This window comes from Amblyraja radiata, chromosome 6 (assembly GCF_010909765.2).
Source record: "Amblyraja radiata isolate CabotCenter1 chromosome 6, sAmbRad1.1.pri, whole genome shotgun sequence".
NCBI lineage: Eukaryota > Metazoa > Chordata > Chondrichthyes > Rajiformes > Rajidae > Amblyraja > Amblyraja radiata.
This window is the reverse complement of record NC_045961.1, coordinates 104,173,618-104,198,817: the sequence shown is the minus strand read 5'-3', so window position 1 is coordinate 104,198,817 and position 25,200 is coordinate 104,173,618. Positions and strand designations below refer to the sequence as shown.

The 25,200-nt window shown below is 47.8% G+C and overlaps 1 protein-coding gene across 3 annotated transcripts in view; it reads left to right on the top strand.

Moving 5' to 3' along the window:
- acer3 (alkaline ceramidase 3) overlaps positions 1-12,774 on the top strand; it is a 192,005-nt gene extending 179,231 nt beyond the window's left edge. For 2 of the 3 annotated variants that reach the window (XM_033023385.1, XM_033023386.1), the window contains exon 11: positions 877-1,818. In XM_033023385.1, the coding sequence (XP_032879276.1) occupies positions 877-933 (57 nt within the window). In that variant the 3' untranslated portion in view covers positions 934-1,818. Of the gene's footprint in view, positions 1-876; positions 1,819-12,761 lie in introns of those variants that run through there. The other variant, XR_004412413.1, reaches the window with a different exon arrangement.
- Positions 12,775-25,200: the final 12,426 nt, after the last annotated feature.

The following is a 25,200-nucleotide window of genomic DNA, read 5'->3' as shown; positions in this document are numbered from 1 at the left end:
CCCCCCCCCCCCCCCCCCCCCCTTCTCTCATACTTGTGGGTTGCACGTTCAGGTCCAACTCCAGAGACATAACCCATGCCTGAGTCAGCGCTAAGTAATGATAAGTAGTGCCATCTTCTGGGTAAAATGTTACAATTAGGGATGGCATGGTGGCGCAGCGGTAGAGTTGGTGCCTTACGAGAGCCAGAGTCCCGGGTTTGATCCTGACTACGGGTGCTGTCTGTACGGAGTTTGCACGTTCTCCCCGTGACCTGCGTGGGTTTTGTCCGGGTGCTCCGGTTTCCTCCCACACTCCAAAGACGTACAGGTTTGTGGGTTAATTGACTTTGATTAAATTGTCCCTAGTGTGCTTAGGATAGTGCTAGTGTACGGGGATCGCTGGTCGCCACGGACTCGGCGGGCTGAAAGGCCTATTTCCGCGCTGTATCTCTAAAGTCTAAAGTGAAGTCTAAATCTCCGATGCCGTGAGGCAGCAGCATTACCTGCTGCGCCACTGTTCCGCCACAGCCTGGGATGAGTTTTCTGCCAATCAACCATAACAAAGGGGGACCCGGCATGGGGGGAGGGACCGCTGGGAACAAAGGGAGACCATTGGGAATTATAATGAATACTTCGTAACTTTGTGGGCACCCTGTACATAGCGACTCTTTGCATACCATGTGTATGTAATGCAAAGCAAAGAATTTCACTGTGCCATGTCTCGTAAGTTACATTAGTTTAGTGTCGCATGTACCGAGATACATTGAAAATCTTTCGTGAACAGCAGTGAAAATAAAGTGTCAATCGATCAAACAATTAGTCCCTCCAGCGTCAGGCATGTGCGGTTCTGTTTCGCAATGCACGGGTTTTAATGACGGACATTTCTTTAATTTGCAGTTTTTACTGGGCGTCTGGCCTGTAATTTTTGTGGAGACGTCTCTGAAGAAGCAATAAAGAAATTGAAAGTCAGACTCCTGGGGAAGATAAGGTGCACCTCGGGCCTGGGAAGCGACGTGTCGGGTTCTGCAGAGTTGGTGTCTGTGAGCGAAAGACTTCAACAGAATCATGAATCAACAAGAAACCGAGAGATATTTCCGATCATGCGAGTTTGTTTGCATTTTATTTTTGTAAAGCACTGTCAGGTGCGGTGGATCTAAATGGGAAGTTATTATGTAAAATGCATAAGCAAGGGATATTGCAGCTTGTGTTATGATTGCTAGGTTGTTTTAGTAGCACCCCAGATAATAGTTAACTAAATCTTGAGAGCAGCTAACGTTCATGGACTTTGCATATGGGGCCAAAATATTGAACAAATATTGGAAACTAATTGCTTAAAAAAAACAAAAAACTTTGACCCTTGTTGGCTGTTTTGCCTGTCTGGTTTTAAATGTCGTCTCCTACAGACTGTATCCGTGGACCCTCGACACAAGAGGGGACTGCAAGTGCAAGCAGTGAACAAGCGGCGGAGCTGTATCGGGGTGGGTTGGCAGGTCACCGTGTTGGGAGCAGAGGGGACATAAATGACAGAGGATGAAACCCCACGCCCCTCCCCTCATTTCTTTGCTTGCCTTCCGCTCTTGCCACTGCTCATCTCCAGCACATTGCCGACTTTGTATTATGAGACTCACTCTAAAGACGTAGGTTAATTGGCTTGGTACAATTGTAAAATGGCCCCAGTATGTGTGTGTGTGTAAGATGGCGTTAGCGTGCGGGGAATCGCTGGTTGGCGCCGGCTCGCTGTCGCACTAAGCTAAGCTAAAGTTTTGGAAAGGATTAGAGGTTGTGTGGTGGGGGTTGGGGAAGAGAATGGTGGAGGGGGGTAGTGGTGTGCCGAGGAAAGAAATACCAGGCCCACACAGTATGAGTGGATAGCCTCTGCATTACTGTGTTAAAGCCCTGGACCACGGTACGAGTTCATTCCAAGAGCTCTCCCGAGTTTTAAAAAAATCAAACTCGTGGTAAGCACGGAGAATTAATGTAGCGGGTATGTCGGAGCTCGGGGACGTCCCTTAGCGGCTCGTATCGCTAACGGCAGGTACTCGGGAAGACTCGCTTACGGCATATAAACACGGGAAGACTCGTGAAGATTTTTCAACATGTTGAAAAATGTCCACGAGAGCCCAGGGTACCGACGAGTGGCCATTACCGTATATCTCTGAGTTCGAATCAGGGCAAACTCGGGAGAACTGTGGGACAGGGCTTTAAGAAAGAACTGCAGATGTTGGTTAAAATCGAAGGTAGACACAAAAAGCTAGAGTAACTCAGTGGGACTCAGTGGAGTAACTCAGTGGGACAGGCAGCATCTCTGGAGAGAAGGAATGGGCGACGTTCCGGGTCGAGACCCTTAAGACTCTCCGGAGATGCTGCCTGTCCCGCTGAGTTACTCCAGCTTTTTGTGTCTACCTCCTCTGCATTACTGTCACATTGTCACTGACTGTTGCAGCAGCAAGGATCTAGGACAAGAGGTGTAGATTTGTCAGGTTTTTGTATAATCTGTTTGTGCTGGTCACATAAACTGGTGAACCACTGAGTGTGAGTGTGTGTGTAGTGTGTGGGAGATAGGAAGGGACCGGAGGAAGGGGGTCTTATTTAAACTACACGTCCATACGCTTTCAGTAGTCCTCATTGTAGTTTTAAATCCTGAACGAGGGGCCTGCGGATGGGCATAAAAAGCTGGAGTAACTCGGCAGGTCAGGCAGCATCTCTGGAGAAAAGGAATGGGTGACGTTTCAAGTCGTGACCCTTCTCCATACACGAAACGTCACCTCTTCCGTTTCCCCAGAGACGCTGCCCATCCCGCTGAGTTACTCCAGAAGTTTGTGTTTATCTTCGGTGTAAACCAACCTTCCTACGGTTCAGAAGGTAGATAAAAATGCTGGGGAAACTCAGTGGGTGAAGCAGTATCCATGGAGCGAAGGAATAGGTGACGTTTCAGGTCGGGACCCTTCTTCACACTTGGTCTTCACTACTCAGACTTCAGACTTCAATTCAGTCTGAAGTAGGGCCCCGACCCAAAACATCACCCATCCTTTTCCTCCAGAGAAGTACATGACTTATAGGAGCACAATTAGGCCATTTGGCCCATCAGGTGAACTCCTCCATTGAATCATGGTTGAACTATGATGCCGCCTGTCCCGCTGAGTTACTCCAGCACTTCGTGTCTGTGGAACATTTTTATATTGTCTAGATCTATCTTTACCTCCTAACCCCGTTCTCTTGCCTTCTCCCCATAACCCCTGACACTCACACTAATCAACAATCTATCCATCTCTGCCTTGAAAATATCAATTGACTTGACCTCCACAGCCTTCTGTGGCAAAGAATTCCACAGATTCACCACCCCCTGACTATAGAAATTCCTCCTCATCTCTGTTCTAAAGAACGTCCTTTAATTCTGAAGCTACTGTACGATCTCTGATCCCAGACTCCCCCACTAGTGGAAACATCCTCTCCACATCCACTCTATCCAACCCTCCAACCTCTGTTTGATTCCAAAGGGCCCAAGTCTTCAGCCGGAGTAACCAAGGATGGTCCACACTCCAAGACACCAGATCTCATCTCCCTTAAATAAGTAAGCTCCCCCTACCCCCTCCACCCATGCCAACTCCCGCCATTCCAGCCAAGATCAATCTCCGTAGCCAAAGATGCTGCAAGGATGTTTGATTAAACATAGGAACCCTTAGCGTCCGATTCTTCATCGAACCTCTCACTGCCACAGTGCCAATGAGCCTATTTTGGCTTTTGGAACAACGTCCCCAAATGTTTTATTGTGTGCATGATTATTTGGGATATTTATGAGTTACTACAGTGCTTTGTGTCCATCTTCAGTGCAAACCAACATCTGCAGTTCCCTGTGTAAGAAAGAACTGCAGATGCTGGTTTAAATCGAAGGCAGATAGACACAAAATGCTGGAGTAAGTCAGCGGGTGAGGCAGCCAAGAGAAGGAATGGGTGAAGGAAACTTCTCCCATTCCTTCTCTCAAGAGATGCTGTCTCACCTGTTAAATTTACTCCAGCATTTGTGTCTATCTGCAGTTCCTTCCTACTCACGAATATTTTGTTAAGTGTATTTCAATGTCTATTTTTTTTTAAATAACCAGAGTGAACAAAAAGTTAAGATCTCAAATGAATTGCAATAATTTGTGCCTGGTTATTGGAGCTGGGGGTAATATTGTGACCCTCTGATCGTGTGAATGAAATAACACTCCTTTCTACTCCCTGAGGGCTTATTGCTGCTGGATCTTGCTCTCAGCTGAAGACCACAAACCTCCCAAGTTGCGTGATTCCACAGGTTTAAACCCTTACCGTCACTTTGGTATTGGTTTTCTCCTGTTTGATCTGATCATTCCAAGGGCCTTCAGTCTGCACTGAGACTTACTGGTGGCGCAGCGGTAGAGTTGCTGCCATACAGCGCTTGCGGCGCCAGAGACCCGGGTTCAATCCTGACCATGGGTGGTGGTCCGCACGGATTTTGCACGCTCTCCCCGTGACCTGCGTGGGTGCTCCGGTTTCCTCCCACACTCCAAAGACGTGCAGGCTTGTAGGTTAATTGGCTTGGTATAATTTATTTTTTAATTGTCCCTAGTGTGTATGTAAGGTGTTAATGCGCGGGGATGATTAGTGTGCGGGGACGCGGTGGGCCCAATGGCACTGTATCTCTATCCTAAATCATTTGTAGCCTCAATGGTGTCGGCACCGATTGGTGAGGAGCCGATTATTCTACAGCTGGGTCTACACCAGTCTATTCTCAACATGTGCCTACATTGTACTGGTCTGTACTGTGTGTGTAATGTCGTATATATGGGGGGGGGGGGGGGGGGGGGGGAGAGATTACTAGAGCACCTCATGATCAACTCACACATTGACCACATTTTCCGTGTAATGATGTGATTTCCATGTGCGCATTTATCAGGTGTGTGACCATTGAATGCTGGTCAATGTTACACATTGCAACGATGACTGTGGGAAGGTAAAGGCATTGCCAAGCCATCTCCCCTCAGTACACAGTACAGGTGCTGGTAACCAATAACATCATCAGTGTTATCCATCAATGACAGCTTCCGATATTGAACCAGAGATTATTTGGAATTATGCTGTAATAATTGTAACTAACTTTTGTGAAAAATTAAAAATCAATGAAAGAATACCAGTTTTTTTTTTTTCAATCGTCTTTTTTTTCAGAAGAAGGCTCTCGACCCGAAACGTCATCCATTCCTTTTCTCCAGAGATGCTGCCTGGCCAGCTGAGTTACTCCAGCATTTTGTATCTATCTTCGGTGTAAACCAGCATCTGCAGTTCCTTTCAGGCAAGAACATCTCTCCGGCTTCACAATCCATGTTTTACTAATTGGAATCATTGACTCAATCTTTGGCCATAAAGTATTGGTCAGTCATAAGGTCATAAGGGATAGGAGCAGAATTAGGCCATTCGGCTCATCAAGTTTACTCCACTATTCAATCATGGCTGATCTATCTCTCCCTCCTTCTCCACCCCATTCTCCTGCCTTTCCCCATAACCTCTGATAACCCGTACTAATCAAGAATCTATCTATCTCTGCCTCAAAAATATCTATTGACTTGGCCTCCACAGCTTCTGTGGCAAATAATTCCACAGATTCACCACCCTCTGAATAAACAAATCTCTCCTCATCTCCTTCCAAAAGAACATCCTTTAATTCTGAGGCTATGACCTCTAGTCCTAGACTCTCCCACTAGTGGAAACCTCCTCTCCACATCCCCAGTCAGTTTCCCAACAACAAATGTGATGTGATGGTGAAGCCTAAAGTGCTAAAGAAGAACCTCAACACCAATCCATGGACCCAGATTGATCCAAAAAAAATTGAGTCCAACTGCATCTTGGATTCGTACGAGGATGGATCAGTCTGAAGAAGGGTCACCTCGTCATGTTAGACTTTTGAATTTTAGGCTTCAGAAATACAGCGCAGAAACAGGCCCTTCGGCCCACCGAGTCTGCGCTAACCACCGATCCCTGTACACTAATGGGCCTGTCCCACTTACATGACTTTTTCGTTGACTGCCGGCACCCGTCGTAGGTCGTTGCAGGTCGCGGAAAATTTTCAACATGTTAAAAATCCAGCAGCGACCAGAACAAGGTACGACTCTTTGGGCGATTACTCATGACCATACAGGCTTCACCCCGCGACATGTCGCCTGTATGGTCGTGAGTCGTCTCCTCAGTCGCTCAAAGAGTCGTAGCGTCTTTCTGGTCGCCGCTGGATTTTCAACATGTTGAACATTTTCGGTGACCTGCAACAACCTACGACAGGTGCTGGCAGTCGCCTAAAAAGATGCGTAAGTGTGACAGGCCCATAACACTATCCTACACACACTAGGGCCAATTTATAATTTTACCTACAAACCTGTACGTCTTTGGAGTGTGAAACCAATGCGGTCACAGGAAAAACCTACAAACTACGAACAGACAGCACCTGTAGTCAGGATGGAACCCGGCTCTCCAGCGCTGTAAGGCAGAAACTACCGCTGCATCACTGTGTACCCCCCCCCCCCCCTAAATGTTCTCCAGAGATGCTGTCTGACCCGTTGAGTTACATCTGCAGTTCCCTGCTACTTGTTCCAAATTATTCCAGTCATATGCAATAACAAGTTTCAACATCCAATAGATAGACACCAAATGTTGGAGTAACTCAGTGGGACAGGCAGCACCCTGGATAGACGGGGTATAGTCATAGAGTCACACAACACAGAAACTGGCCCTTCGGCCCAACTTACCCATGCCAACCAAGATCCCCGTCTACATTAGTCCCACCTGCCAGCATTTGACTCGTATCCCTCTAAACTTTTCCTATCCGTGTACCTGTCAAAATGTCTTTTAAATCTTGTTATAGTACCAGAAGGCTGTGGAGGCCAAGTCAATGGATATTTCTAAGTCAGAGATAGATAGATAGATTCTTTGTAGAGAAGGAATGGGTGACGTTTCGGGTCGAGACCCTTCCTCAGACTGAAGAAGGGTCTCGTCCCGAAACGTCACCCATTCCTTCCCTCCAGAGATGCTGCCTGACCCGCTGAGTTACACCAGCTTTTTTGTGTCTACCTTCAATTTTACCAGCATCTGCAGTTCTTTCTTACTACATAGATAGATTCTTGATTAGTACGGGTGTCAGGGGTTATGGGGAGAAGGCAGGAGAATGGGGTTGGGAGGAGAGATATCTTGCATAGTCAACAACATGTCATGTGTAGACACAAGGAACTGCGGATGCTGGAATGTTGAGTAAAACACAAAGTGCTGGAGTAACTCAGTGGATTAGGCGGCATCTGTGGAGTGAATAGAAAGGCAACATTTCAGGTCAGGACCATTCTTTGGACTCCTGGTGTAACTTGTCTTTCCTCACAACCGCTAATGATGACGGGTGTCAGAGGTTACGGGGAGAAGGCAGGAGAATGGGGGTTAGGAAGGAGAGAGAGATAGATCAGCCATGATTGAATGGCAGGGTAGACTTGATGGCCTCATACCGCTCTTATCATTTATGAACTGCCCGATCTACCTCCTTTGGCAACTGGTTCCATATACCGACCACCCTCTGTGTGGAAAAACCTGCCCCTTCGATATACTTTGTTCCCATGTCCCTCTTTAGATTTCCAGTGAAGACCAAGTCTACCACTCTTGGCCTTGGCAATTTTAGTAGTCGCTGGGCTCACTACCATTTCATTTGAGGATAATGCTGAGAGTAAACTATGTTTGGCAAGACAAGTCCTACTGCAGGAACATAACACTGGCCTGTCCAAGTGACATTCATCGAAGAAGAAGAAGGGAGAGTTCTGTCCAACTTGAACACTCACTCCAATCTTCCAAACTCTAAACTATGTGGCAGCAGTCTCTGGCTCCAGCTTCATCACCATAAATTGGAAGAACAGCACCTCACATTTTGCTCGGGCAGCTTACAACCCAGCGGTATGCAGCCTGAAGAAGGGTCTCAACCTGAAACGTCACCCATTCCTTCTCTCCAGAGATGCTGCCTGTCCCACTGAGTTACTCCAGCATTTTGTGTCTGTCTTCAGTATGAATTTTGATTTCTCTAATTTCAAGTAACCCTTGCATTCCCTCTTTTTTTTAAGTTTAGAGATACGGCGCGGAAACAGGCCCTTCGGCCCCCAGAGTCCACGCCGACCAGCGATCCCCGCACACCAACACTACCCTACACACACTAGGCACACTTAAACATTCTTTTTAACCAGGGCCAATTAACCTACAAACCTGTAAGTTGTTGGAGTGTGGGAGGAAACTGAGGCACAGAAAACCCACGCAGGTCACGGGAAGATATGTACAAACTCTGTACAGACAACACCCGTGGTCGGGATTGAACCATGGTAACCGGCGCTGTGAAGCAGCAACTCGACTGCCACGCCACCATTCCGCTCTCTCTCCATCCCTCCCCCACCCTAGTTCTCCCAATAGTTTCACTGTCCTGATTAATTCTACTGATTTTATGCCCCCATGTCTCCTTCCCCTCACCCGACAACGATTCACTCCACGTTTCTTTATCATCGTCTGCTTTGATCTGTCGTTTTCACGCCTTACCATTCCATATCTCTGTGTCTCCCTCTTCCCTGACTCTCAGTCTGAAGAAGGGTCTCGACCAGAAACGTCACCCATTCCTCTCTCCAGAGATGCTGCCTGTCCCACTGAGTTACTCCAGCATTTTGTGTCTACTATCACATGAACTGTGTGCCAGTTGCCTCTGGCTTTGGCTTCAAGACCACAATGTTATGCAGCTAATGTCTACCATCTTCACCACAGTTATCACAGTCTTGAATCAATCTTTGTTGCCACGTATGCACAGCACAGTGAAGTTATTTTGCACAACCATCAAGTGCTCAGTCCACACAATTTTGGTGCCGTTTTTAAAAAAAAACAGAAAAGAAAAAAGCAGAAAACACAGACATGTGAATTGTGGACACAGCCCAGACCATCATACAAACCAACCTCCCTTTCCAGTGAGTACATTTATACCTCATGCTGACAATAGACAATAGGTGCAGGAGTAGGCCATTCAGCCCTTCGAGCCAGCACCGCCATTCAATGTGATCATGGCTGATCATCCACAATCAGTACCCCGTTCCTGCCTTCTCCCCATATCCCCTGACTCCACTATCTTTAAGAGCCCTATCTAGCTCTCTCTTGAAAGTATCCAGAGAACCGGCCTCCACCGCCCTCTGAGGCAGAGAATTCCACAGACTGGGCAAGGCCAGCAGCATAATCAAGGATGGGTCACACCCCGGCCACTCCCTCTTCTCTCCTCTCCCATCGGGCGAAAGGTACAGATGCGTGAAAACGCACACCGTGAAATTCACGAGCATTTTCTTCCCAGTTGTTTTCAGGCAACTGATTCATCATCATCATTGTTGAAAACACCACAGGGCAAGGTGCCTTACAATGCTGTGTGCGACAGTGATCGCAACTTCTACTGAAGTGTGGATGGCCGTTGGCTCGCTAGGAGCTCATCCGCCCTTTGACAGGTCTTGTTTTTGGTCCTGCTGGGGGTCCACAGCCCCCTCCTCACCTGGCAAACCAGGTGGGGGAGACGGTTTAGTTGCCGACTATCCAACCATGGAGCAGGTAGCACGGGATTACATGGTACCCGTGGTGGGGGGAACTCCCCCCGACCTGAATCATCCTACTACAACCAGAGAGCAGTCCTGAACTACTATCTACCTCATTGGAGACCCTCATGCTATCCTTGATCGGGCTTTGCTGGCTTTACCTTGCACTAAACGTTATTCCCTTATCTAGTAGACAATAGGTGCAGGAGTAGGCCATTCGGCCCTTCGAGCCAGCACCGCCATTCACTGTGATCATGGATGATCATACACAATCAGTATCCCGTTCCTGCCTTCTCCCCATATCCCTTGACTCCACTATCTTTAAGAGCTCTATCTAACTCTCTCTTGAAAGAGAATTACCAGCCTCAACTACCTCCTGTGGCAGCTCGATCCATACATCCACCACCCTCTGTACGAAAACGTTGCCTCTCAGGTTCCTATTAAATCTTTCCCCCCTCACTTTAATCACATGTCCTCTGGTTTTTGATTCCCCTACTCTGGGTAAAGCACTTTACACTATCCAAGGAGGGGTCTATACATGGGTCAGAGCAGACCAATCATGTTGACTAGCGGGATAGTCTTGTAGGGCAAGGGGTCTAACATCTGCTCCTCTGTCAGAGAGTCAACGGCACAGAAACAGGCCATTCAGCCCAACGTCCATGCTGACCAAGATACCCCATCCAACCTAGTCCCATTTGCCATCTGCACGTCTTTGGAGTGTGGGAGGAAACCGGAGCACCCGGATAAAACCCACACAGGTCAAGAGGAGAACGTACAAACTCCATAAAGACAGCACCCGTGGTCAGGATTGGACTCTGGTCTCTGGCGCTGTGAGGAAGCATCGATGGAGCGAAGGAATAGACGACGTTTTTGTTCGAGACCCTTCTTCAGACTGATGGGGTCTCTACTCGAAACGTCGCCTATTTCCTTCGTTCCATAGATGCTGCCTCACCCGCTGAGTTTCTCCAGCATTTCTGTCTAACTTCGATTTTTACAACATCTGCAGTTCTTAAACATTCCCCTTATCCTGTATCTGTACACTGTGGACGGCTCAATTGTCATCATGTATTGTCTTACCGCTGACTGGTTAGCACGCTGCAAAAGCTTCTCACTGTAGCTCGGTACACGTGACAATAAACTGAACTGAACAGAACTGAAACAGTCCAAACTGCAAAGTCCAGTCCATACCTTGGAAGTCCAGGAGCGCCTCCGATCCAGGTAAGCCCAACATCTCCCCTCTCGTGTGCCGACCACCTCTGTGTCTCACGGACACCTCCTGCAGCCGACCTTGCAGGCGTTGTTCGCTCTCCTGCCTGGCCCTCTCATAGAGTCACAGAGTGAAGCAGCATAGCAAGCAGGCCCTACCACCCAACTTGCCCACACCGGCCGGCCAGCCAGCATGTCCCACCACACTTGTCAAGTGTCATGAGAATTGTATTGCCATGTGTCCCAGATAGGACAATGACATTCTTGCTTGCTGCAGCACAACAGAATATGTAAACATAATACAGAACAGGAGATAAAGGTTCAGTGTGTCTATATATCATAGACCATATATATACACACAATAAATAAACAGATAGTGCAATAATAATAATAGACTGTTATTGTTCAGAGCTTATTTGATGTCGAGTTTAATAGCCTGATGGCTGTGGGGAAGCTGCTGTTCCTGAACATTACAATTTTCAGGCTCCTGTACCTTCTTCCCGATGGCAGGGGTGAGAGGAGTGTGACCAGGATGGTGTGGGTCTTTGATGATGATGAAAGGGGATCAGAGGGTATGGAGAGAAGGCAGGTACGGGATACTGAGTTGGATGATCAGCCATGATCATATTGAATGGCGGTGCAGGCTTGAAGGGCCGAATGGCCTACTCCTGCACCTAATTTCTATGTTTCTATGTTTCTATGATGTTGGCAGCCTTTTTGAAGCAGCGCCTGCGATAGATCCCATCGATGGTGGGGAGGTCAGAGCCGGTGCAGGCAGGTGGGACTAGTGTAGTGGGACATGTTGGGTAGTGGGACATATTCTCAAACCCATCTAACCTGTCTAACTGTTTCTTAAACGATGGGATAGTCCCAGCCTCAACTACCTCCTCTGGCAGCTTGTTCCATACACCCACCATCTTTTTGTGAAAAGGTTACCCCTCAGATTCCTATTAAATCTTTTCCCCTTCACCTTGAACTTACTGTATGTCCTCTGGTCCTCGATTCACCTACTCTGGGCAAGAGACTGTGGATCTACCCGATCTAGTCCTCTTGTGATTTTTATACATGGTTAACATTTCCTCTTAGTTTTGACGACCAATACCGATGTCAGAACAAACGGAACAGAAGCACGAGCGACATATAAAATCACGAGAGGAACCCGTGTCTCTGGCGCTGTGAGGCAGCAACTCTACCGCTTGAGCCACCGTCGCTGCCTTTTTACCTCTTTAAAAATACACAAAGCAAAATCGACTGATACTGAAAATCTCGAAGACGGAACGCGATGAATGGTCTCAAAGAAACATAGAAAATAGGTGCAGGAGGAGGCCATTCGGCCCTTCGAGCCAGCACCACCATTCATTGTGATCATGGCTGATCGTCCCCAATCAATAACCCGTGCCTGCCTTCTCCCCATATCCCTCAACTCCACTAGCCCCTAGAGATCTATCTAACTCTTTCTTAAATCCATCCAGTGACTTGGCCTCCACTACCCTCTGTGGCAGGGAATTCCATAAATTCACAACTTTCTGGGTGAAAACGTTTTTTCTCACCTCAGTCTAAAACGACCTCCCCTTTATTCTAAGACTGTGGCCCCTGGTTCTGGACTCGCCCAACATTGGGAATTTTTTTCCTGCATCTAGCTTGTCCAGTCCTTTTATAATTTTATATGTTTCTATAAGAACCCCCCTCATCCTTCTAAACTCGTGACTACACGCCAAGTCTTTTCAATCTTTCCTCATATGACAGTCCTGCCATCCCAGGGATCAATCTCGTGAACCTACACTGCACTGCCTCAATCACAAGGATGTCCTTCCTCAAATTAGGAGACCAAAACTGTACACAATACTCCAGATGTGGTCTCACCAGAGCCCTATACAACTGCAGAAGAACCTCTTTACTCCTATACTGAAATCCTCTTGTTATGAAAGCCAACATTCCATTAGCTATCTTCACTGCCTGCTGTACCTGCACGCCAACTTTCAGTGACCGGTGTACAAGGACACCCAGGTCTCGCTGTACCTCCCCCTATATAACCTAACCCCATTGAGATAATAATCTGCCCCCTTGTTTTTGCCACCAAAGTGGATACCCTCACATTTATCTATATTATACTGCATCTGCCACGCATCTGCCCACTCACTCAATCTGTCCAGGTCACCCTGCAACCTCCTAACATTCTCTTCACAGTTCACACTGCCACCCAGCTTTGTGTCATCCGCAAACTTGCTAGTGTTGCTCCTAATTCCCTCTTCCAAATCATCAATATATATGGTAAACAGTTGCGGCCCCAACACCGAGCCTTGCGGCACTCCACTCGCCACTGCCTGCCATTCTGAAAAGGACCCGTTCACTCCTACTCATTTCCGGTCTGCCAACCAATTTTCTATCCATGTCAACACCCTACCCCCAATACCATGTGCTCTAATTTTAGTAACCAGTCTCCCGTGCGGGTCCTTATCAAAGGCTTTCTGAAAGTTTAGATACACTACATCCACTGGCTCCCCTTCATCCATTTTACTTGTCACATCCTCAAAAAATTCCAGAAGATTAGTCAAGCATGATTTCCCTTTCATAGATCCATGCTGACTGGACTAATCCTTTTACTGCTATCCAAATGCCCCATTATTACCTCTTTAATAATTGACTCCAGCATCTTTCCCATCACCAAAGTCAGGCTAACTGGTCTGTAATTCCCCGTTTTCTCTCTCGCTCCTTTCTTGAAAAGTGGGATAACTTTAGCTATCCTCCAATCCACAGGAACTGATCCTGAATCTATTGAATATTGGAAAATGATCAACAATGCGTCCCCTATTTCTAGAGCCACTTCCCTGAGGACCCTGGGATGCAGACCACCAGGCCCAGGGGATTTAATCATCCTTCAATCCCATTATCTTACCGAATACTATTTCTCGCCTAATGAAAATTAATTTCAGTTCCTCGACCCCCTTAGATCCTCTGTCCTCCAGTACATCTGGGAGATTGTTTGTGTCTTCCTTAGTGAAGACAGATCCGAAGTACCTATTCAACTTTTCTGCCATTTCCTTGTAGCCCATAATAATTTCACCCGTGTCTGCCTTCAAGGGACCAACATTTGACTTTGCTACTCTTTTTCCCTTAACATATCTAAAGAGGCTTTTACTGTCCTTCTTTATATTCCTGGCCAGCTTCCCCTCGTACTTCATCTTTTCAGCCCGTATTGCCCGTTTTGTTTCCTTCCGTTGTCCTATGAAAGTTTCCCAATCCTCTGGCTTCCGGCTACTCTTTGCTGTGTTATACATCTTTTCTTTCAGTTTTATTCTATCCATGACTTGTCTTGTCAGCCACGGTTGCCTCCTACTCCCCTTAGAATCTTTCTTCCTTTTTGGAATGAAATGATCCTGCGTCTTCCGGATTATGCCCAGAAATTCCTGCCATTGCTGTTCCAGCGTCATTCCTGCTAGGATCCCTTTCCAGTCTATCTTGGCCAGCTCCTCCCTCATGCCTTCATAGTCCCCTTTGTTCAACTGCATCACTGCCACTTCCGATTTAACCTTCTCCTTCTCAAATTGCAATGCCTCAACATTAAATGCTGACTATGACTTTGCCTCAACTGACACCGCCTGTCCCATTGAGTCCCTCCAGCAGTCTCTTTGTTTGTTTGGGATTCCAACATCTACAGTCTGTGGATGGGACTCGTTATAGAACCCTGGAACAAGAGTTCCATCCTGTGGTGATACCAAGTATTTCACCAAGAGAGCTTGTGGAGGTCAACATGAATGAATGAATGGTCGACAAAAATGCTGGAGAAACTCAGCGGGTGAGGCAGCATCTATGGAGCGAAGGAAATAGGTGACGTTTCGAGTCAAGATCCTTCTTCCCACAGAAGAAGACCTTTCTTCGGACAGGCCTCAGCTTGAAGAAGAGTCTCGACCCGAAACGTTGCCTATTTCCTTCGCTCCATAGATGCTGCCTCACCCGCTGAGTTTCTCCAGCATTTTTGTCTACCTTCGATTATCCAGCATCTGCAGTTCCTTCTTAAACAAGAATACTTTGTCACCTGTGACAAGTCACAGCAAAATTCTTTGCTTGTGTACCCGAGGTCTGCACATAGTCACCACATAAAGGGCGCTGTAAAGTTACAGGGTATACACAGTAACCACGCCAGGTACCCCTTTGTTCTCCCCCTCCCCCTCCCCCGTGGCGGTCCCCCCCCCGACGCTGGGTCCTCCGTTGTCCCTTCCCCCCCCCCCGGCGGCAGCGTCCTCACTTCCACGTGGTTCGTCCTCGCCCGTCGGTCAGCGCCATCATCAACCTCCGCACTGACCTCTCCACTAACGCCGCCGGGTCCTCTCCGGACACTCGTCATCTCGCGGCTGCGGGCTCCGACCCGCGGGTGACCCGGCCCCTCCATATACCAAGGTCTTCACCTTGAAACCTTCACTCAAGTTATCAAGTCGCTCCCAAGCTCATTATTCTTGCTTCAAACATAGAACACACAGTCTGAAGAAGGGTCTCACCCATTCCTTCTCTCCACAGATGCTGCCTGCCTGTCCCGCTGAGTTACTCCAGCATTTTGTGTCTAGCATCAGTTACAGTTTAGTTTATTGTCACGTGCAACTCTACCGCTGCGCCACCGTGCCGCCCATAGCGTTTGTAGACCTGCTTCTGTGGCCAGCACAGGAACGGGCCCTTCAGCCCGCGATGTTTGGGAGAAACCTTGAATTTAGTTTATTGTCACGTGTATCAAGGTACAGCTAAAAGCTTTTGTTGCGTGCTAACCAGTCAGCTGGAAAGACAATACGCGATTACAATCGAGCCGTCCACAGTGTACAGATACATGATCAAGGGAATAACGTTGCAAGATAAAGCCAGTAAAGTCTGAACATACCTACCCCACCATCACCCCCAGCAATGCGTTCCAGGCAACCACCACCCTCTGTGTAAATAAATTGCCCCCACATCTCCATTAAACTTTTCCCCCTCTCACCTTATAGCTATGCCCTCTGATTGGGACAAAGACCCTTCATTTATTTATTTGCCCCTCTACTCCACAATTTGAGATTTGTAATAGAAAAAAATCACATGTGGTTAAAGTGCACATTGTCAGATTTTATTAAAGGACATTTTTAGACATTTTGGTTTCACCATGTGGAAATTACAGCAGTGTTTATACATAGTCCCCCCCCCCCCCCCCCCCCCCCCCCCCCCCATTTCAAGGCACCATAATGTTTGGGACACAGCAATGTCATGTAAATCAAAGTACTCATGTTTAATATTTTGTGGCATATCCTTTGCATGCAATGACTGCTTGAAGTCTGCGATTCATGGACATCACCAGTTGCTGGGTGTCTTCTCTGGTGATGCTCTGCCAGGCCTGTATTGCAGCCATCTTTAGCTTATGCTTGTTTTGGGGGCTAGTCCCCTTCAGTTTACTCTTCAGCATATAAAAGGCATGCTCAATCGGGTTCAGATCGGGTGATTGACGGCCATTCAAGAATTGACCATTTTATAGCTTTGAAAAAATCCTTTGTTGCTTTAGCAGTATGTTTGGGATCATTGTCTTGCTGTAGAATGAACTGCCGGCCAATGGGTTTGAGGCATTTGTTTGAACTTGAGCAGATGGGATGTGTCTATACACTTCAGAATTCATTATGTTACTACCATCAGCAGTTGTATCATCAATGAAGACAAGTGAGCCAGTACCTTCAGCAGCCATACATGCCCAGGCCATAACACCCCCACCACCGTGTTTCACAGATGAGGTGGTATGCTTTGGATCTTGGGCAGTTCCTTCTCTCCTCCATACTTTGCTCTTGCCATCACCCTGATATAATCATCTGTCCACAAGACCTTTTAACAGAACTGTGGTTTCTCATTTAAGTACTTCTTTGTCTGATATCTCTAACAGTTCTATTCTTGCTTCTCAGTCTCATAATGGCTTCTTTGACTTTCATTTGCACAACATTTGTCCTCATGTTGATAAACAGCAATAAAAGTTTCCAAAAGTAATGGAAAGACTGGAGGAAAGACTTGGTGCTGAGAGCTCTCTTATACCTGCATTAAGGAGGCAATTAAACGCACCTGAGCAATTACCAGAGGACTGGGAGAAAGTCCAGCAGAAGAGGACAAAAGGCTTAATTACGAAAGGGAAAATAGATTATGAAAGAAAACTGGCAGGGAACATAAAAAACTGACTGCAAAAGTTTTTATAGATATGTGAAGAGGAAAAGATTAGTTAAAACAAATGTAGGTCCCTTGTAGTCAGAAACAGGCGAATTGATCAAAGGGAACAAGGACATGGCAGACCAATTGAATAACTACTTTGGTTCTGTCTTCACTAAGGAAGACATAAATAATCTGCCGGAAATAGCAGGGGACCGGGGGTTAAATGAGATGGAGGAACTGAGTGAAATCCAGGTTAGCCGGGAAGTGGTGTTAGGTAAATTGAATGGATTAAAGGCCGATAAATCCCCAGGGCCAGATGGGCTGCATCCCAGAGTACTTAAGGAAGTAGCCCCAGAAATAGTGGATGCATTAGTGATAATTTTTCAAAACTCTTTAGATTCCAGAGTAGTTCCTGAGGATTGGAGGGTAGCTAATGTAACCCCACTTTTTAAAAAGGGAGGGAGAGAGAAAACAGGGAATTACAGACCAGTTAGTATAACATCGATAGTGGGGAAACTGCTAGAGTCAGTTATTAAAGATGGGATAGCAGCACATTTGGAAAGTGGTGAATTCATTGGACAAAGTCAGCATGGATTTACAAAAGGTAAATCATGTCTGACGAAGCTTATAGAATTTTTCGAGGATGTAACTAGTAGAGTGGATAAGGAAGAACCAGTGGATGTGTTATATCTGGACTTTCAGAAGGCTTTCGACAAGGTCCCACATAAGAGATTAGTATACAAACTTAAAGCACACGGTATTGGGAGTTCAGTATTGATGCGGATAGAGAACTGCCTGGCAGACAGGAAGCAAAGAGTAGAAGTAAACGGGTCCTTTTCAGAATGGCAGGCCGTGACTAGTGGAGTACCGCAAGGCTCAGTGCTGGGACCCCAGCTATTTACAATATATATTAATGATCTGGATGAGGGAATTGAATGCAACATCTCCAAGTTTGCGGATGACACGAAGCTGGGGGCAGTGTTAGCTGTGAGGAGGATGCTAGGAGGCTGCAAGGTGACTTGGATAGGCTGGGTGAGTGGGCAAATGCATGGTAGATGCAGTATAATGTGGATAAATGTGAGGTTATCCACTTTGGTGGCAAAAACAGGAAAGTAGACTATTATCTGAATGGTGGCCGATTAGGAAAAGGGGAGATGCAACGAGACCTGGGTGTCATGGTACACCAGTCATTGAAAGTAGGCATGCAGGTGCAGCAGGCAGTGAAGAAAGCAAATGGTATGTTAGCATTCATAGCAAAAGGATTTTAGTATAAGAGCAGGGAGGTTCTACTGCAGTTTTACTGGGTGTTGGTGAGACCACACCTGGAGTATTGCATACAGTTTTGATCTCCTAATCTGAGGAAAGACATTCTTGCCGTAGAGGGAGTACAGAGAAGGTTCACCAGACTGATTCCTGGGATGTCAGGACTTTCATATGAAGAAAGACTGGATAGACTCGGCTTGTACACGCTAGAATTTAGAAGATTGAGGGGGGATCTTACAGAAACTTACAAAATTCTTAAGGGGTTGGACAGGCTAGATGCAGGAAAATTATTTCCGATGTTGGGGAAGTCCAGAACTAGGGGTCACAGTTTAAGGGTAAGAGGGAAATCTTTTAGGACCGAGATGAGAAAATCATTTTTTACACAGAGAGTGGTGAATCTGTGGAATTCTCTGCCACAGAAGGTAGTTGAGGCCAGTTCATTGGCTATATTTAAGAGGGAGTTAGATGTGGCCCTTGTGGCTAAAGGGATCAGGGGGTATGGAGAGAAGGCAGGGATGGGATACTGAGTTGGATGATCAGCCATAATCATATTGAATGGCGGTGCAGGCTCGAAGGGCTGAATGGCCTACTCCTGCACCTATTTTCTATGTTTCTAATTACAAACACCTGTGAAGCCATGTGTCCCAAACATTATGGTGCCCTGAAATGGGGGGACTATGTATAAACACAGCTGTAATTTCTACATGGTGAAATCAAAATGTATAAAAATGGCCTTTATTAAAATCTGACAATGTGCACTTTAACCACATGTGATTTTTTTCTATTACAAATCTCAAATTGTGGAGGCAAATAAATAAATGATGGATCTTTGTCCCAAACATTATGGAGGGCACTGTATGTCCATTGTCAGAGTGAGGCCCAGCGCATGGCCCCCTCTCCCATATCAACTCCTGTTTGTCAGCTATAAAAACCTGGATGCAACATAACTTCCTCAAACTCAACAGCAATAAGACAGAATTCCTCCTCATAGGCTCCAAAGCCACACTCAGCAAAATCAATAACCCCACTCTCACCATCGACGGCACCACTGTCTCCCCATCTCCCCAGGCCCGCAACCTTGGCGTGATCTTTGATTCCACCCTCTCCCTTGAGCCTCACATCCGCCATGTCATTAAAACCTCCTTCTTTCATCTCCGCAACATCGCCAAACTCAGACCCTCTCTCACACCGCCCGCTGCTGAAAGACTCATCCATGCCTTCTTCTCCTCCCGACTGGACTACTGCAACTCACTTCTCCTTGGCATCAGCTCCACCTACATCAACCGACTCCAACTGGTCCAGAACGCAGCCGCCTGACTCATTACCCACACCAAATCCTGGCATCACATCACTCCAGTCCTCAAACAACTTCACTGGCTTCCCATCTCCCACCTACAAGATCACCTACAAAATCCTGGTCCTCACCTACAAAGCCCTCCACCATCTGGCCCCCCCATATCTCACTGACCTCCTCTCCCCCTACCAACCCTCACGGTCCCTCAGATCCACATCAGCCGGCCTCCTCTCCATCCACAAGTCCAACCTCCGCAGTTTTGGGGACAGAGCCTTCTCCAGGGCAGCTCCCAGGCTCTGGAACTCCCTCCCCCAACTGATCCGCAATTCTGTGTCCCTCACCATCTTCCAGTCCCGCCTCAAGACCCATCTCTTCACCTCTGCCTATCCTTAGCCCCACGTCCCCCTCCCTTTTAATCTGTGCTTGAATTGCCTCATATTGTGTTTTGTATTGAATTCTGTCTTTACTTTGTGTACTAGTCATGGACCAGAGATATTTTTGAAACAATTGGTGCATTCTATTTACCCTCATCGTAAAGTACTAAATGGAGGGAATTTTTTTTTTAAATCTGTAAACAAAAGTAATATTTTTTTTAATCGAGGATTACAAATGGAGAAGAGAGTTTAAAAAAAGATAAACATACCTGCAAGTCCCAAAAATGCAGCCAAATAACGTGTTTCAAGGCCATCTTTTACAGTCTGAATCGCGCCATAGATAGGAGGTAGGATCATAATCAGGTTACTTACAGTATTCCCTGCAGAAGAAAAAGAACAAGAAAGTGAAGATTGGTGCCAGGCAGCCAACACATGCTACAGTGTTTTGTCTGTACACAGAATTCAGAGTATAACTGTGTATAACTACCCTTCCAACAGATCCCACTTCATCTCTCTCCACAACCACACCTCTTCTACAGGGTTTACAGGGTTACAGGGTTTCCTTTATTGTCATTCAGACCGAAGTCTGAACGAAATTTCGTGCCTGCAGTCATACATACATACAATACAATAAAAAAACAACAATAAACACATATTAACATCCACCACAGTGAGTCCACATAGCACCATCTCACTGTGATGGAGGCAAAAGTCTTAGGGCTGCAGTCTCTTCCCTCCTCTTCTCTCTCTGCGCTGAGGCGATACCCCACCAGGCGATGTAGCAAACAGTCCCGCGGCTCAAACACCGCGGCCCCGGGGTGGTCGAAGCTGCCGTCCACCAGTCCTGCTGACACAGCCGCTGGCCCGCGGCCGAACCCCGGACTCAGGTCACCGCCGCCAGAACACCATCCCAGCCACCGGAGCACCGTTCCAGCCCCGAGCCGGATCGCCCTAACGTGAGTGCCATTACCGTCTCAGCCTCGCGCCAGGCCGCCCCGACATGGGCGCCGCTCCTCCCTCGGGCTGGGCCGTCCAAACATGGGCGCCGCTCCTCCCTCGGGCTGGGAGCGCCGCACCTCCCCGAGCTCGGCCACTCCGACGGGAGCACCGTTCCTCCCTCGTGCTGGCCGCCCTCCCGGGATCGTCACAGCCCTTCACGGAAGCCCTGTTCCAGCCCCGAGCTGGGCCGTCCTCACGAGAGCGAGCTCTGCCTCCTGAGCCTCGAGGTCGCCAGCTCCGCCATTAGGCCTCAGCGCAGACGGAGGCAGAGAAGGGGAATACGACAAAAAAGTCGCATTCCCCCGCAGGGAGAGACAGCAAGCCCCGTTTCAACCCCACCCAAAACACAAACTAAAAATACAAAAACTGGACTAGCCAAAACGAAATAAACAACACAAAAAAAGCAAAAACAAACGGACTGCAGGTGAGCCGCTGCTGCCAGGGCAGCGCCGCCACTTCCGCCACTACAGCCACAGTCACTCAAGGCGTTCCCCAAGGCTCCGTACTCGGCCCCCTCCTCTTCATCATCTACATCCTCCCCCTTGGTCAGATACTCCACCACTTCAACCTGGACTTCCACTGTTACGCTGACGACATCCAGGTCTACCTCGGCACCAAATCCCCCCATAACCCCCCCCCCTCTCCCATATCAACTCCTGTTTGTCAGCTATAAAAACCTGGATGCAACATAATTTCCTCAAACTCAACAGCGATAAGACAGAATTCCTCCTCATAGGCTCCAAAGCCACACTCAGCAAAATCAATAACCCCACTCTCACCATCGACGGCACCACTGTCTCCCCATCTCCCCAGGTCCGCGTGATCTTTGATTCCACCCTCTCCCTTGAGCCTCACATCCGCCATGTCATTAAAACCTCCTTCTTTCATCTCCGCAACATCGCCAAATTCAGACCCTCTCTCACACCTCCCGCTGCTGAAAGACTCATCCATGCCTTCATCTCCTCCCGACTGGACTATTGCAACTCACTTCTCCTTGGCATCAGCTCCACCTACATCAACTGACTCCAACTGGTCCAGAACGCAGCCGCCCGACTCATCACCCACACCAAATCCTGGCATCACATCACTCCAGTCCTCAAACAACTTCACTGGCTTCCCATTTCCCACCGGATCAACTACAAAATCCTGATCCTCACCTACAAAGCCCTCCACCATCTGGCCCCCCCATATCTCACTGACCTTCTCTCCCCCTACCAACCCTCACGTTCCCTCAGATCCACATCAGCCGGTCTCCTCTCCATCCACAAGTCCAACCTCCGCAGTTTTAAGGACAGAGCCTTCTCCAGGGCAGCTCCCAGGCTCTGGAACTCCCTCCCCCAACTGATCCGCAATTCCGTGTCCCTCTCCATCTTCCAGTCCCGCCTCAAGACCCATCTCTTCACCTCTGCCTATCCTTAGCCCCACGTCCCCCTCCCTTTTCATCTGTGCATTAATTGCCTCATATTTTGTTTTGTATTGAATTCTGTCTTTACTTTGTGTACTAGTCATGTCTCTACTATTTATTTCATTCCCCTTACATGTTTTTCCTCTACCTGCTAAATTTTTGTAAGGTGTCCTTGAGACTCTTGAAAGGCGCCCATAAATAAAATGTATTATTATTATTATTATTAAATTGGAGGAACAGCACCTCATATTTCGCTCGGGCAGTTTACACCCCAGCGGTATGAACATTGACTTCTCTAACTTCAGATAGCCCTTGCTTTCCCTCTCTCTCCATCCCCTCCCCTTCCCAGTTCTCCCACCAGTCTTACTGTCTCCGACTACATTCTATCTCTATCCCGCCCCCTCCCCTGACATCAGTCTGAAGAAGGGTCTTGACCAGAAACGTTGCCCATTCTTTCTCTCCAGGGATGCTGCCTGTCCCGCTGCGTTACTCCAGTATTTTGTGTCCACCTTCGGTTTAAGCCGGCATCTACAGTTCTTTCCTGCACATACATAGATATAGATATAGTCTCTTAATTATCGTCTCTCTTCCATACACTGGAGGGTGCGGCTGAGCTCAATACTGCTCCTAACCTGTGGAGGGCGATGTTGTCCAAATTCCCCTGAACTATTTGTGTGGATGTTACTGGGACTGAAGGATCTGGGTTACAATGAGAGGCTGGGCAGGTGGAGACTATACTCCCTTCCATCGACTCCATCTACACCTCACGCTGCCTCGGCAAGGCCAGCAGCATCATCAATGACCAGTCTCACCCCCGGTCACTCCCTTTTCTCCCCTCTCCCATCGGGCAAGAGGTATAGAAGTGTGAAAATGAACGCACACCTCCAGATTCAGGGACAGTTTCTTCCCAGCTGTTATCAGGCAACTGAATCATCCCACCACAACTAGATAGCAGCACGGTGGCACAGCGATAGAGTTGCTGCCATAAGGGCCTGTCCCACTTTCACAACCTAATACACGACCTCTGCCGAGTTTGCCCTTGACTCATTCTCGCAGCATGGTCGTCACGAGGTCGTAACAGGTCGTGATGCTAGTCGTAGGTACTCGTGGCATCAAGTAGGTCGGGGCGTTTTTCAAGCCTGATGGAAAATATCCACGAGAAAAAAAGGTCGTGAATTAGGTCGTGAAAGTGGGACAGGCCCTTTACAGAGCTTGCAGCGCCAGAGACCCGGGTTCAATCCTGACCACGGGTGCTGCCTGTACGGAGTTTGTACATTCTCCCGGTGACCGCTTGGGTTAACTCCGGGAGCTCCGGTTTCCTCCCACACTCCAAAGACGTGCAGGTTTGTAGGTTGATTGGCTTTGTACGTGTAAACATAGAAACATAGACAATAGGTGCAGGAGTAGGCCATTCAGCCCTTCGAGCCTGCACCGCCATTCAATATGATCATGGCTGATCATCCAACTCAGTATCCCGTACCTGCCTTCTCTCCATACCCCCTGATCCCTTTAGCCACAAGGGCCACATCTAACTCCCTCTTAAATATAGCCAATGAACTGTGTGGCCTCAACTACCTTCTGTGGCAGAGAATTCCACAGATTCACCACTCTCTGGGTGAAAAATGTTTTTCTCATCTCGGTCCTAAAAGACTTCCCTCTTATCCTTAAACTGTGACCCCTTGTCCTGGACTTCCCCAACATCGGGAACAATCTTCCTGCATCTAGCCTGTCCAACCCCTTAAGAATTTTGTAAGTTTCTATAAGATCCCCCCTCAATCTTCTAAATTCTAGCGAGTACAAGCCGAGTCTATCCAGTCTTTCTTCATATGAAAGTCCTGCCATCCCAGGAATCAGTCTGAACGTTATTCCCTTTATCATGTATCTGTACACTGTGGGCGGCTCGATTGTGATCATGTATAGTCTTTCCGCTGACTGGTTAGCACGCAACAAAAAGCTTTTCACTGGACCTTGGTACATGCGGCAATAAACTAAACTTGTATTAGTTGTAAGAAAGGTCCCGATCTGAAATATCATCTCCCTATTGACCCTCCGCAGATGCTGTCTGACCCGCTTGGATCTTCCAGCTGCCTCGCTTTGTACAATATTTAAAATATATTTGGATGGATACATGTGATCCAAGGTTCTTTCCCCCCTGGTGGCACACGTGATGTGTTGGCATGACCTTCTTGAGATTAGATTTATTCAAATCTCCAGCCACCACCATACTGCATCCGGGTACATGTTTTGATGCCGACATAGCACATCGTGTAGGGCCGATAGTGCCACGTCGGTGTCCGCATGCGGTGGGATGTACACGGCTGTGACGATCACCGAGCCGAACTCTCGGGGAAGGTAGAATGGGTGGCATGAGATCGTCAGATGCTCCAGGTCCGGCGAGCAGGAACGGGAGAGCATCTTGATATTTCCAGGGTTGCACAAGTTGTTATTGGTCATGAAGCAGATTCCTCCACCCTTGGATTTCCCAGATGCTTCTGTTGTGTCAGCACGGTGGAAAGTGAAGGACTCGGTTGGGCAGATTACCTGATCCGGCACCATTGGGGCCAGCCATGTCTCGGTCAGGCAGAGGATGTTGCAGTCCCATATGTCCCGCTGGAATCTGTTCCTCGCCCTGAGGTCATCCAGCTTGTTCTCCAAGGACTGGACGTTCGCCAGAGAATGTTGGGCAGAGGGGGACAAAAGGATTGGGCTCTCAGCCTATTCCGAATCCCCCCCAGTTTACCCCAATGTTTTCTCCGGGTTTTCCTTGTAGCCGCGCTCCCATTGTTGCTGCAGCAACTTCTGTTGATCTCTGCTGGCCACGCTGGATCAGTAAGTACGCTGGAAAGGAACTGCAGGTGCTGGTTTAAACCGAAGATAGAGACCAAAAGCTGGAGTAACTCAGCGGGTCAGGCAGCATCTCTGAAGGGAAGGAAGGGTTGACGTTTCGGGTTGAGACCC